The 13,687-nt window shown below is 41.1% G+C and overlaps 2 protein-coding genes across 6 annotated transcripts in view; both read right to left on the reverse strand.

The window, feature by feature from the left end:
* BCLAF3 (BCLAF1 and THRAP3 family member 3) overlaps positions 1–13,687 on the reverse strand; it is a 77,407-nt gene that overhangs the window by 10,894 nt on the left and 52,826 nt on the right. For all 5 annotated transcript variants that reach the window (XR_009214312.1, XM_058441549.1, XM_058441548.1 and 2 more), the window contains one exon: positions 8,165–8,320. Coding sequence is in view for 4 of the 5 variants with exons in the window: in XM_058441549.1 (XP_058297532.1) it covers positions 8,165–8,320 (156 nt within the window). In the remaining variant the exon portion in view is untranslated. The remainder of the gene's footprint in view (positions 1–8,164; positions 8,321–13,687) is intronic.
* Positions 10,471–11,762, reverse strand: LOC116811561 (large ribosomal subunit protein uL3-like). Its single transcript, XM_032756662.2, is given in 2 exon segments — positions 10,471–11,649; positions 11,652–11,762. Coding segments are annotated over 2 exon segments (1,206 nt in total). The 5' UTR covers positions 11,743–11,762; the 3' UTR covers positions 10,471–10,534.

Here is a 13,687-nt window from a genome sequence, read left to right on the forward strand (position 1 = left end):
ATGGAAAGGTACCAAAATGTCCATGTGGCCAGGTGGTACTACTGAAAATAACAGAAACCTGGACGCTATCCCAAAGTCATCACCAGAGGCCTGGTTAAGTAAGTCAGCAAAGGTTGAACAGGGGTATGTGTACCCTTAGGAGTATATGAAGACTTTTCAAGGAATATGTGAGTACAGATAGTTTTAGGGAACTAATTTCTAGATCATTAAATTCCCAATGTTCACATTCTAAAAATATCCTGCCTGCACAATTGGTTGAGGCTGGTTCCCCACCTCCCACCTTACATGAGAAAGATACGCCTTCTTCTCACTTTGAATCTTACTATTGTGTTATCACCTGCAGACCTCCAGGAAAGGGGTAATTTGAAACACTGGTTTGGTGTCAAGAAAGGGAACCAACTTTAAAAACTAGCAATACATAGCATACTTCTGCAAGTCAGATGGTTCCCAATTCTTTGCCTTTGTTTAATAAAATTGGAGGACAAAATCAAGCTATCGGTGATAGAACCTTCAAAATACTTTTTGATAATAGATCAGTACATGATTTGTTTGGCCTAAAATTCAGAGTGAGTCCAAAGAACTGAGTGGCATTCCTATAAATAGAAGTCCCTTCATTCCCATCTATATAATCATATAAATAGGGTTTCTCAGCACTTATATCTATAAAAAGAAAAAATAGAATACTTGAATACTATATTATTCTACTAGCAACAGTATCTATGAATACCTAAACTAATTGAAAAAATGCATTTGCAATAAAACTTCTTTTGTTTCATCAATACTTCAACTGTAATATTAACTCAATCCAGAGGAAATATTTAACACTTAATAGTCACAGAAATCTAATAACATTATGCACCAAATAGATTTGGTGATCAACAAAATACTTTTAAAGATAAAATTCTATGGAGGGGCCAGGCGCAGTGGCTCATGCCTGTAATCCCAGCACTTTGGGAGGCTGAGGTGGGCAGATCACTTGAGGTCAGGGGTTCGAGACCAGCCTGGCCAACATGGTGAAACCCCATCTCTACCAAAAAATATAAAAACTTAGCTGGGCATTGTGGCATGCGCCTATTGTCCCAGGTACTTGGGAGGCTGAAGCAGGAGAACTGCTTGAACCCAGGAGGTGGAGGTTGCAGTAAGCCGAGATCGCGCCATTGCACTCCAGCCTGGGTGACAGAGACTCCATCTCAAAAAAAAAAAAAAATTATATGGAGAAAGTGGAATGAAGTCCAAATTCAAGGCAAAAAGGAAAAATGTAAAATTTCTCACTGTTAAAAGAATTTGTGTATTAAAAAAAATTGACGGTATTAGTTATCGAATTCCTGTGGTATGTAGGTTCCTCCAAAGAGATTTAAAAATATAATGCAACAGTTTTAAGACTGTCAGTGTTTATAATATGCCAGAAATTGTATCCTATACAATAATTTATGATAAAAATGTTAGATAACCTACCAATGTGCAAGAAGGTAGATAAGTTTTCAAAACTTTACAGTATGGAGCAAAAAGGGTGAAGAGCACTGAAATAATTAATACATCCATAGAGTTGAATAATTTGCAGCCATTAAAATGGGTGAATCAAATGTAGTAATGAATGAGTGATGGAAATGAGAAGACTTGAAACCATTAAAGTTGGAAAGAGAACTGGGAGAATTAGTAGGACACATTTCTAGCTTGGCTTGGCTAGCTTTGAGAGCCAGGGGACCTGAGGGAAAACGAGTGGTTAGGGGAGGATAGCAAGTCTGATATAATTTTTAACAGCTTTACTGAGATGTAATCCATAGACTACACAGTTCACCCATTTCAAATGTATAATTCAGTAGCTTTTTAGTACATTCACAGAGTTGTGCAACCATCAATCACCACAATCAGCTTTAGAATATTTTTCTTCCCCTAAAAAGAAATCCCATACCCATTAGCAATAACCCATACCTGCTCTCAATTTTCCCCTCACCCCCGAGTCACTGGCAACCACTAATTTACTTTATGTCCCTATAGATTTGCCCATTTTGGACATTTCATATAAACTGAATCATACAATATGTGGTCTTTTGTGTCTGGCTTCTGTCACTTAGCATCATATTTTTAAGGGTCTTTCATGCTGTAGCATGTTTCAATGCAAGTTTGATTTTCTTTTAATTTTTTTTTTTTTTTGAGACGGAATTTCACTCTTTCACCCAGGCTGGAGTCCTGTGATGTGATCTCGTCTCACTGCTACCTCCGCCTCCTGGGTTCAAGCAAATCTCGTGCCTCAGCCTCCTGAGAAGCTGGGATTACAAGTGTGCACCACCACGCCCGGCTTTGTTTTTTTTTTTTTTTTTTTAAGTAGAGATGGGGTTTCACCATGTTGGCCAGGCTGGTCTCGAACTCCTGAGCTCAGGTGATCCGCCTGCCTCGGCCTCCCAAAGTGCTGGGATTACAGGCGTGAGCCACCGCGCCCAGCTGCAAGTTTGATTTTAAACATGCTAAATTTGAGGTGCTTTTAGGACCTCCATGTGAGGGTATCTGGGAGGCAGCTGACAATCTGGAGGTCTGGAGAGTAGTCAGGGTTGAAGACATCAACAGAGGTGATGGCTGAAATATGGGAGGAGGTAAGGGCAATCAAAACAAGAAGGAGGATTAAGAAAAGAGAATAATATCACATCACACTAGGAAATGCTTACATTTTAAAAGAATGCACGGAGCAAGAGAAAACCAAGTAAGACAGAGAAGGCAGAGAGGCAGGTAGTGAAACTGAAGCCTCCAGATCCTAAGTGCTTGAAAGTGATGATGCCCTTATGCAACACTTCCTTTGCACCCTGGCACACTTCAGCTCAAGGGACCTGGCAAGTGTATACTAGATTTCTGTTGATTCAGCTGATCTTGGTTCCTGTTCTATTTTCGTACTCCATGACTTTCAAGGTTTCTTTCAACCCCCAAAACCACGAATCCCAGTCTCTAACTTCCTTCCTGCACTGTCATTATGCCCTCTTCTCTCTTCCTTTTTTATCCCTGGGCAGAGCTCTGGTAAGCACCACAGCACCTGAGGACTGCTGGAGAATGCTCCTTGGATCTCCGCTGCCTTGGAATTCCTTGCCTTCCTGACCAAATGTGCAATTACTTAGTTTTTCAGAGGCAATGTTCCCAGAGGTGACTTCATTAATTCTTACTAGCTTCTTTGTTCCAATCTAGTATATAATCAGACTCTCAAAAGTTTCTGAAAACTTTCTATGATGAGCAGAGGATGCTTCCTGGGGGTAATTCTGAATCCTAGCGGATTAAAGACAAGCCTTATTCCAGGTAGTAACAGACATTCCTCCCACCCCTTCATCTTCCAGCCTAAGCACAGAATCCAAGAGAAAATAAACACAGTAAAAGGGACTTAGGGTGCCACAATGGAATATGACGAGTACATCATGAATGAGGAAGAATTTCTGTTCTGTACTTTTCTACTACTGCTTGGGAATCTGACTACTTTGTAGGCAGCTGGGGAGCCAATGCAGTTTTAGGGAAGCCACTATCATTCTGGTAAGTGGAAGCAGAGGATGTATTAGGAGCACATCTAGGATCCCCACCACCACCACCACCACTCCCCAAAGCTGTTTTTTGTTGGAGACAGGAAGTGCATGGCATAGGATGGCACAATCACCAGACTGTACTACAGATGAGGAAATGCAAGACCTCCCAGCCATGAGTGATCACTCCAGCATTTCAATATGGCAGGGGAGCGAGGAGTCCAGACAAGATCTGTCTAAATATTCCTGGTGGACTTTAAGGCATATGGGAATAAGTAGATTCATACCCAATTTCAGGCTCAAGAAGGTTCCAGGGCATTTAGATTAATTAATGATGCAACCTTAGTGAGTCTAGGTGGTGGTCTGATAACTGCCAAAAGAATGAACTCTCTAGCAGGGCAAAAAGCCAAAACAGTGCAGAGATGCTGCTCAGACTAAGATTTCTCTCTAAGGAAGAACCTTCAAAGTTCCCTCTGATGCTAAAGCTTGGGATGAAGAGTCATATAAATGGTACCTCACACCCAGGAACTCTACTTGAGCAAAAATGTCCCTAATTTAAGGGAAAGGGAAAGCAACACTAGAAGAAACCAGAGTCTCTAGGCCTTCACTCTTTCTTTGAGGGCACAAAGGCCTGAGATAAAATGGACTAATAGGTCTAAGCCATCAGTTTATATACATGGAATGGGATTTGTTACTACTGGGACAGCTGAAAGGCCAAGTTAGTCTCAGCTATCTTACTTCAGACCCTGGCACAAACAGAACAGCTTCAATGCCTCATTCCTTTCTCTAAAGGTTAGGAGAGTGGAGCCCAGCTGTTCAGTAGGGTGCTAGTAGTAAGGTACCTGAGTTGATGCTGTACTTGTAGAGCTGGGCTTTGTTCAAACACAAATCTATAAAAATTCTGGCTCTGGCTTGCTTGCAGGCAATGACAGTAGCCAGATTGGAAAACTCCATGTCAAAGTGGCTGCAATAGAAAGATATATGAAGCAGCATCCAGAAGGGTGGGCCTAAGAAAAACAGGCAGTAGACACTGAAAAAATAGTAGACACCAATTAAAAAAAAATCCAGTGTGTTGAGACACTGCTAATGCAGCCAGATGGCAGTGAAGGGCAACAGGAAGGTGAGGCTGTGACCAGCGCTGAACCCTAACTATAACTGCTACACTTTAGATGATACAAAAAGCCTAGGCCTAAAGATTGGAGACCCATAGCAGGCTGTGGCTTCTTCTAGGATATACTTATTATGTCCTATGATGAAGGCCTGATTTCTGATTTCTATTTGCTGTGAAGCGGGGCTGGTGAGCAATGTAGTCTGGAAGAATAGGGTGGTCAGCAGGAATTGGGCAAACTGAGGCAAACAAAAGAATAAAAAAATGGAGCAAGATTCATGATATATAGAAACTATAAGCTGAAGCAGACAGTCAGGTAAGCACCCAGCAGCCCCAAGTCACTGGAAAAGATGGAGCAAAAATAGAGTTAAGCTAAAACTCCAAGTTTAGCACAGAGCTAACAGAAGACAAACAGACACCATGTACCAGAAACCCAACCTTGCGACTGAAGAGAAGGCCTGCCTCAGCCATTTTCCTTGAGTGAAAATCAATGACTAGCTTCCCTGAAAACAGTCAGGCTGCCATCTGTGACTGGGAACAAATATCTGAAAGGTCTGCTGCAAAGAAACTTGCCACACAAAGCAGGAAGAGAAGCAGCATCTCTAGCTAAGCCCTGGCACAGCCTGACGGTGGGGAGATATACGAGATGGGAAAATGATTCCATTGACACTTTTTAAAAAAAGAGATGGGGCCGGGCGCGGTGGCTTACACCTGTAATGCCAGCACTTTGGGAGGCCGAGGCTGGTGGATCACATGAGGTCAGGAGTTCGAGACCAACCTGGCCGACATGGTGAAACCTCGCCTCTACTAAAAATACAAAAATTAGCTGGGCGTGGTGGCAGGTGCCTATAATCCCAGCTACTCAGGAGGCTGAGGCAGGAGAATCACTGGAACCCAGGAGGCGGAGGTTGCAGTGAGCCGAGATGGTGCCATTGCACTCCAGCCTGGGCAACAAGAGTGCAACTCCATCTCTAAAATAAATAAATAAATAAATAAATAAATAAATAAATAAATAAATAAAGAGATGGCTTTCCTAAAACCATGAGTGACATACATGGTGAAATTAGAAATCTTCTAAGGTACTCAGTTAAAACTGGGGGTGTATGTGTGTGACATAAGATATTCTATTTAACTCTAAAACATAAAAAAATAAGTTGCCAACTTCATTCTACTCATCCATCTTTTGAAAAGTGTTAAGATTTACTAAAATCATTAAGCAAGCTCAGTGTAAAGGCTTCATAAGTGTAAGTATTTAAGAAAACATTTATGATTATAAAAGTTATAAAACCACAGTTGGGCTATTCAATAGCAATACCAGAGATACATACATTTCTCAGAAGAAAATATTAGCCTAAAATTATGAACAAAAATGAGCCTACGAATTGACAAACATGCCTCACTTACTGATATAATGCTACTGTTCTCATTTCGTTTTTTTCTCTTCCTGTTCTTTTTTTTTAATAGTTGGGGGTCTTGCTATGTTGCCCAGGCTGGCATTGAACTCCTGGGCTCAAGCAATCCTCCCGTCTCAGCCTCCCAAGTAGTTGGGACTACAGGCATGTACCACTATGCCCAGCAATTCTCATTTAAAATATAATTATTTTGTAGAAGTTAATTTTATGGCATATTTATGCTGCATTTTCTTTCTTTCTTTCTTTTCTTTCTTCTTTTTTTATAGGTCTTACTCTGTCACCCAGGCTGGAGTGCAGTTGCGTGATCATGGCTCACTGCAGCCCTGACCTCCTAGGCTCAAGTGGTCCTTCCACCTCAGCCTTCCAAGTAGCTGGGACTACAGGCACATATCACCATGCCCAGTTTATTATTTTTTAAAATTTTTTTTGTAGAGGTGGGGTCTTGCTATGTTGCCCAGGCTGGTCTTGAACTCCTGGGCTCAAGCGATCCTCTCTCCTCGGCCTCCCAAAGTGCTGGGACTACAGGCGTGAGCCACCACTCCTGGCCTTATGCTGAATTTTCAAATACTAACATGGTTAATTCAAACAAAATCGATCTACAACTAAAAGAGTATGCAATTCCAATTACCAAGTAAAGAAACTTTTTATTAACATTAAGAGTTATCGGCCAGGCATGGTAGCTCACGCCTGTAATCCTAGCACTTTGGGAGGCCGAGGAGGGTAGATCTATCTGAGGTCAGGAGCTCGAGACCAGCCTGGCCAACACGGACAAACCCCGTCTCTACTAAAAATACAAAAATAAGTCGGGCATAGTGGCAGGCACCTGTAATCCCAGCTACTTGGGAGGCTGAGGCAGGAGAATCACTTGAACCCAGGAGGCGGAGGTTGCACTGAGCTGAGATCGTGCCATTGCACTCTGGCCTGGAGAATAAGAGCAAAACTCTGTCTCAAAAAATTAAAAACTTAAAAAAGTAAAAAAAGAGTTATTAACAAGCTTGGGGAGTTAGGAATAAAAACATTAAGCATTAGCATAATGGAATCAACCTCAGTATCTATCAACGGCTGAATGGATAAAGAAAATGTATATATATATATATAATGGAATACCATTCAGCCTTAAAAAGAAGGGAATCCTGTCATTTATGACAACATGGATTAATCTGAAGGATATTATGTTAAATGAAATAAGCCGGGTACACAAAGACAAATACCACATAATCTCACCTATACGTGGAATCTAAAAAAAAAAGTCAAACTTACAGAGTAAAATGGTGGTTACCAGAGCTGCAGGGATTGGAAAGAAGTTGGTCAAAGCATCAACACAAAATTTCAGTTACACAGGAGGAATACGTTCAAAAGATGTATTATACATCATGGTGACTACAGTTAATTACAATATATTGTACACTTGAAAATTGCTAACAGAGTAGATTTTAAGTGTTCTCAACACAAAAAAATAAGTACGTGAGGTAATGGGTATTTTAAATAGCTTGATTTAGCCATTCCATAATGTATACATATATCAAAACATCATGTTGAACACCATAAATATATATAATTTTTACTTGTCAATTAAAAACATAAATTGCAAAAGAGCATATAATGGTGATGATTGCATAGCACTGTGAATGAAATTAGTGTCGCTGAACTGTATGTACTTAATGCTACTTAAAAATGGTTAAAATGGCAAATTTTATATTATACATATTTTACCACAACAAAAAAAAATGAATGGGGAAAAGAGTTAGTGTATTTTGCAATTACGCACCCTTTGTATATGTTCAACATATTTTTGGCACTCAGATAATTCACTTTGTATAAGACTAAAATACATCAATTAAAAGCCTTTACCTGAGTTTCCCTTTCAAAGATTAACCATACAACAGAAATTCTAAAGTCAAAAGTTCAAACAGCTAACATATGCAAAGTATTCAAGGCATAATGCCTAAAAGCATTTTAAGATTACACAGTCTCACAACTATATTACCATTACCCCCTGAAGATCTTATTCAACTATCATACAACAAGAACATTTAAAAACCCATGTTGTTTCTTAAAATTAAATGAAAAACCAATTTATCTAATGAACATAGATAATCTAGGAGTTTAAAAGTCACTAAACATTTTTAAATCATTTTAATTCAACTAACCTTCTTTTTTCTCATTAATCTTTCTCTGAATTTATGAGTGATAAATCCCCTTGGGCCAGTGAACCGTAAACGCTGATACTTAGCCTGAATGTACAAGCTCTTCTGTACCAGGCCTGATTTATAATTGGGCTGGCATCTGCCACCTCTAAAGTTGCTCTGTGAAGGAAAAAAAAAAAGGAATTAAATGTTAAAACTACATCTTCCAAGTTTACTTTATTAGTAAACAGATGAGTGGGTGGCTGGGTGCGGTAGCTCATGCCTGTAATCCCAGCACTTTGGGAGACCGAGGCGGAACTCCTCAAGCTGATCGCCTGAGGTCAGGAGTTCAAGACCAGCCTGGCCAACAAACACGGTGAAACCCCATCTCTACTAAAAATACAAAAATTAGCCAGGCGTGGTGGCAGACACCTGTAATCCCAGCTACTCAGGAGGCTAAGGCAGGAGAATTGCTTGAACCTGGGAGGCGGAGGTTGCAGCGAGCCACTGTTCTCTATGCTTGAAAAGCACAAAAGAGTGCCACTGCGCTCCAGCCTGGGTGGCAGAGTGACACCCTGTCTCAAACAAAACAAAACCAAAAACAGATGAAAAACTGTCTGGTACTTGGAGCTGTCCTGGATTCTAGGCCTTATAGATGTTAAAACAGAAAGAGTTAATGATGGTGAGAAAGTATGTTTCTCTCAAGCTGGCTTCCTAGCTCATTTTATATATCAATATATATTTTTTTAATTTTTATTCTTAGCTGGGCATGGTGGCTCATGCCTGTAGTCCCAGCTTACTCAGGAGGCTGAGGTGGGAGATAGCTTGAGTCTTGGAGGTAGAGGCTGCAGTAAGCTGTGATTGTGACACCACGCTCCAGTCTGGATGACAGAGCGAGACCCTGTCTCAAAAAAACAAAACAAAACTACATCAAACCAAATTTTTAAAACTGTTAAGTTAAAAGAATTTGAGGGCAGGCACAGTGGCTCACACCTAAATCCCAGCACTTTGGGAGACTGAGGTGGGAGGACTGCTTGAGGCCAGGAGTTCAAGACCAGCCTGGGCAACAGAGTGAGACCCTGTCTCTACAAAAAATAAAAAAAGAATTTGAAATTAATTCTTGAAATTCATCATACTAACAAAATAAAATGTTCAGAACCTCTAATGAACTAAAATTATTCTTCTGATTAATAGTGAAATGTATCAAACCCCAATGAGGGGGAAAGATATTAAGTATCAATATCTATTTAAGAATCAAAAACTCTTTTAACTTTATTTCTGTTAATACCTTCAAACAAATCTTTCTTTACTTAAAAAGAACACTTCCTAGCCTGCATCTACTGTCCAGCATTAAATTAGACATAGGAGGACAACAAATATTTGTGTGTTTCCCATGTGGTTGGTAAGAGAAATGGTTCCTTGTTAATTTACTGCTGGGGGTGGAAGAGGAAAACAGTCCTCAGTTTTGTCAGTCGTGAACCAATCCTCTCCAAACCTTCCCAAACAATTCTCCAAGTCTCCCTCCCTCACTCCCCCATATCACACACTGCTCGAGTCTGCCTGCATTTCCAAGCATCCTCCTAGAATAATCTAAAACAGATGGGAGCAGTGGCACAAAGGTTCATAGATGGAGTCTATCTCTGCCCTGCTAAATCTTAAAAACTTAGCTACTTGCCAACTTACTGGAAGAAGCTGCATTAAGCTCTTGACTATGAAAGGGATTTCTCCCCCAAAATCATTCAATTAAATTCTCCTATAGAGAATAAACATGAAGCCATAGGAAGAAAAATTCTGGGCTGAACAAAACTTTTAACAAGACCAGTTCAGCATAACTTGAATATTGGAAGATCTAATTCCAAGAAGTAGAGAGAGATATGGTAGAGAAGGAAAGACTTTGGTGATCCAGCGTCCTCTCTCAGGCATAGTAAACTATAAAACTGTTCTGAGCTTGTTTAACAAAATTCATAACTAATATTATATGCAAGGTACAAAGACTAAACAGATCCACCTCTTTTCCTTCAGGGGCTGACAATTAGTAGAGATGCTGGGTCTGAGCACTGGAGACATAGCTACTCCTTCTGATTTTGCCAATAGGAGTCTACCAAGATCCTGGAAAAAGGCTCTCCATGCTTGAAAATCACAAAAGAGCATTTAGTTTGAATGGCACAAGCAGGAAGTCTTATTCTTCCATTTGCCTTACCACTCAAGAGCTAAGAACTCAACCAGTGTTCATTTATTAGGCAGGTACAAGGGTCAGAATAAAAGTATCAATTCTGTATCTTTAAAATAGCAGCCATTGCATACTAAATTTATTCCCAAATGTGTTCTTTTTTTTTTTTCAGTGGAAAATAACTTTTATTGAGACCCCACCAACTGCAAAATCTGTTCCTGGCATTAAGCTCCTTCTTCCTTTGCAATTCGGTCTTTCTTGACTGGTCCCATGAATGCTTTCTTCTCCTCCATGGTCTGGAAGCGGCCATGGCCAAACTTGGAGGTGGTGTCAATGAACTTAAGGTCAATCTTCTCCAGAGCCCACCGCTTCGTCTGCACCAGCAAGGACTTGCGGAGGGTGAGCACCCATTTCTTGGTTCCCACCACACAGCCTTTCAGCTTGACAAAGTCATTGGTCACTTCACCATAGTGGACAAAGCCACCCAGAGGGTTGATGCTCTTGTCAGACAGGTCATAGTCAGTGGAGGCATTGTTCTCGATCAGCTTGCCGTCCTTGATAAGGTAGCCCTGGCCAATCTTACAGATCTTCTTGTTGATCTCAGTGCGGTGATGGTAGCCTTTCTGCCCAGCGCGTGCCACAGAGAAGGCTACACGAGCAGGATGCCGTGCCCCAATACAGGCCACCTTGCGCAGGCCTCGGTGGGTCTTGTGGGGCAGCTTCTTGGTGTGCCAATGACTGGTGACCCCTTTGTAGCCTTTGCCCTTGGTCACCCCGATGACGTCGATCATCTCATCCTGCCCAAACACTTGGTTCACAGGTACCTGCTGCTCAAGCCTCTCGCGGGCCCAGTCCAGCTTCTCGGCCACGGTGCCTCCATTCACCTGGATCTCCATCAGGTGGGCCTTCTTCTGGCGCAGAGGAAGCAGGCGCATCTGGGTGTGGGCAATGACACAGATGACTTGGCAGTACTTCTTCATGCTGCTGAAGTCCTTCTCCAGCTGCTTCTTGCCATCCTCATCCTGCCATTTCTTGCAGTACTTGGTAAAGGCCTTCTTAGATTTATGCCAATTCTTATAGAAACGCCTCTTGCATTCATCACTGATGTGCTCAGCGAAGACAGTCTTGAAGGTCTGGAGGCCTCGAGGGGTTTCCACGTAGCCCACAATGCCCACAACCACCATGGGTGGCATCTCCACAATGGTCACAGCCTCCACCACCTCCTTCTTGTTCACCTTGGATCCTGGCCTGTCGACTTCCCGCACGATGTGAGTCATGCCAGCCTTGTATCCCAAGAAGGCCGTGAGGTGGACCAGCTTGGACGGGTCATCCTTGGGAAGCTCTTCACCTTCCCACGATGCCTGCTGCTGCGCTTCTGAGGCAGGAAGCCAAGGGACCCATGTCTGGCAGCGGAGAACTTTCTGTGAGACATCACGCCATCAAATCCCGCCGGTAGAGCGTGTTCTTTTTTTTTTTTTAATAAAATGAGAATTTTACTCAGAAGATTGATATATAAATTTTATTATCTGCTAATTTGTTCTCATCTTATCAATTTTCTCAAGTAAAAAGGAAAAGACAACCTAGTTACATGTAAATGTTTCATCACAAAGTTACATGGGAAGAGTTTTGTCTTTAAATCAAATTCTTTCTTTGCTTTTCATAAAAAACATCCCTGAGTCACATTCCAACTACTACATGACCAGGGTCCAATCAAATGGGATGAAACTAATAGTAGCCCTTTTAGAATGTTTCAGGGAAAGAGTTTACTATTTGTAAATGATTAAGGCTGAAAACAGAAGCTAAAATTACAAAAGCAAACAAAAGCACATTTCGTTTACAGAAAGTTAGGATCTGAATAAAATATTTATACATCTTTACAGATATGAGTCAAGATTTTTTTTTTTGAGATAGAGTTTCACTCTGTCGCCCAGGCTGAAGTACAGTAGTGCAATCTGGGCTCACTGCAATCTCCGCCTCCTGAGTTCAAGCGATTCTCCTGCCTCAGCCTCCAGAGTAGCTGGGACTACAGGTACATGCCATCACGCCCAGCTAATTTTTGTATTTTTAGTAGAGACAGGGTTTCACTATGTTGGCCAGGCTGGTCTCGAACTCCTGACCTCAAGTGATCTGCCCGACTCAGCCTCCCAAAGTGCTGGGTTTACAGGCGTGAGCCATCATGACTGGCAAGATATGAGTCAAGATTTTCTCAACATGAAGAGCTAAACAATAATAACTCCTAAATAAACTATTATAAAATTGAATACACTATTAACCTCTAAAGAAGTCAATAAAATTGTTTACAAACACGACAATGGCTGCATTAAATAACAACCCTCTTTAAACACTATTTGTTTCCTCTTTGATAATAAAGTTCAGACTAACCAGCAACTAAAGCAATGCCAGGAGGAAAAGAGATTGGGTCTTAAGACAGGTGAGTTGTTGCTGGAGCTGCTGTTGCTTTTTAACAAGGAGACAGTTACGAAGTTGTGAAAGAGAAGAACTGGCTGCAGCAAGACCCATAACATCAAAAATATTAAGCTACTAATTTAGTGAAAGCCAAAATGTATGCTAGATAGAACTATGGCTTTAAAATTATGGCCTAATATATGGACATCTAAATAGAAGAAGTACAATGTTTAGGTTCTGTAATAATTTTCAAAGACTTGCCCATAGAAATAGATTCTATTCTTTTTGAAATTTAGTGTTTGGTTGATTTTATTTAAGTTCCATCCTCAGAGTACTTAATAACAGGAAACAGATCATGAGCCATATTGGGAAAACAAATGCGCAAATGATGTGTTACAATGGAATAGTTAACAAAACTAAGCAGATTCTTCTTTTCACAATTATTTCAAAAATGGGTATGTCAGACATAATGAAGCACATAATTTTACAAAAACAGAATTATAATGAGACACTAATGTTAAGACTATCTGCCCAAACTTGACACATCAGAGCTAATCTTGAGACTGATGCGGTCCATTTCTATATGTCCTCTAAGGTTATTACTATGTCGCTTTGAACTAGTCCAATTCATGTAAAAAGTAAATTTTAGCAAAATATTTCGTTTTTTTTTTCTTTTGGGACAGGGTCTCTTCGCTGTGTCGCCCAGGCTTGAGGGCAGTGGCACAATCTCGGCTCACTGCAGCCTCTGCCTCCCAGGCTGAAGCGATCTTCCCACCTCAGCCTCCTGAGTAGCTGGCACTATAGGTGCACACCACCATGCCCAGCTTTTTTGTATTTTTTGTAGAGACGGGGTTTTGCCATGTTGCAAAGCTCTTCTCGAACTCCTGACCTCAAGTGATCCACGCGTCTCAGCAACCCAAAGTGTTAGGATTACAGGTGTGAGCTACAGTACCCAGCCAAAAGATTTCCTT

Source organism: Hylobates moloch, unplaced genomic scaffold (assembly GCF_009828535.3).
Source record: "Hylobates moloch isolate HMO894 unplaced genomic scaffold, HMol_V3 SCAFFOLD_7, whole genome shotgun sequence".
In the NCBI taxonomy this organism is placed as follows: domain Eukaryota; kingdom Metazoa; phylum Chordata; class Mammalia; order Primates; family Hylobatidae; genus Hylobates; species Hylobates moloch.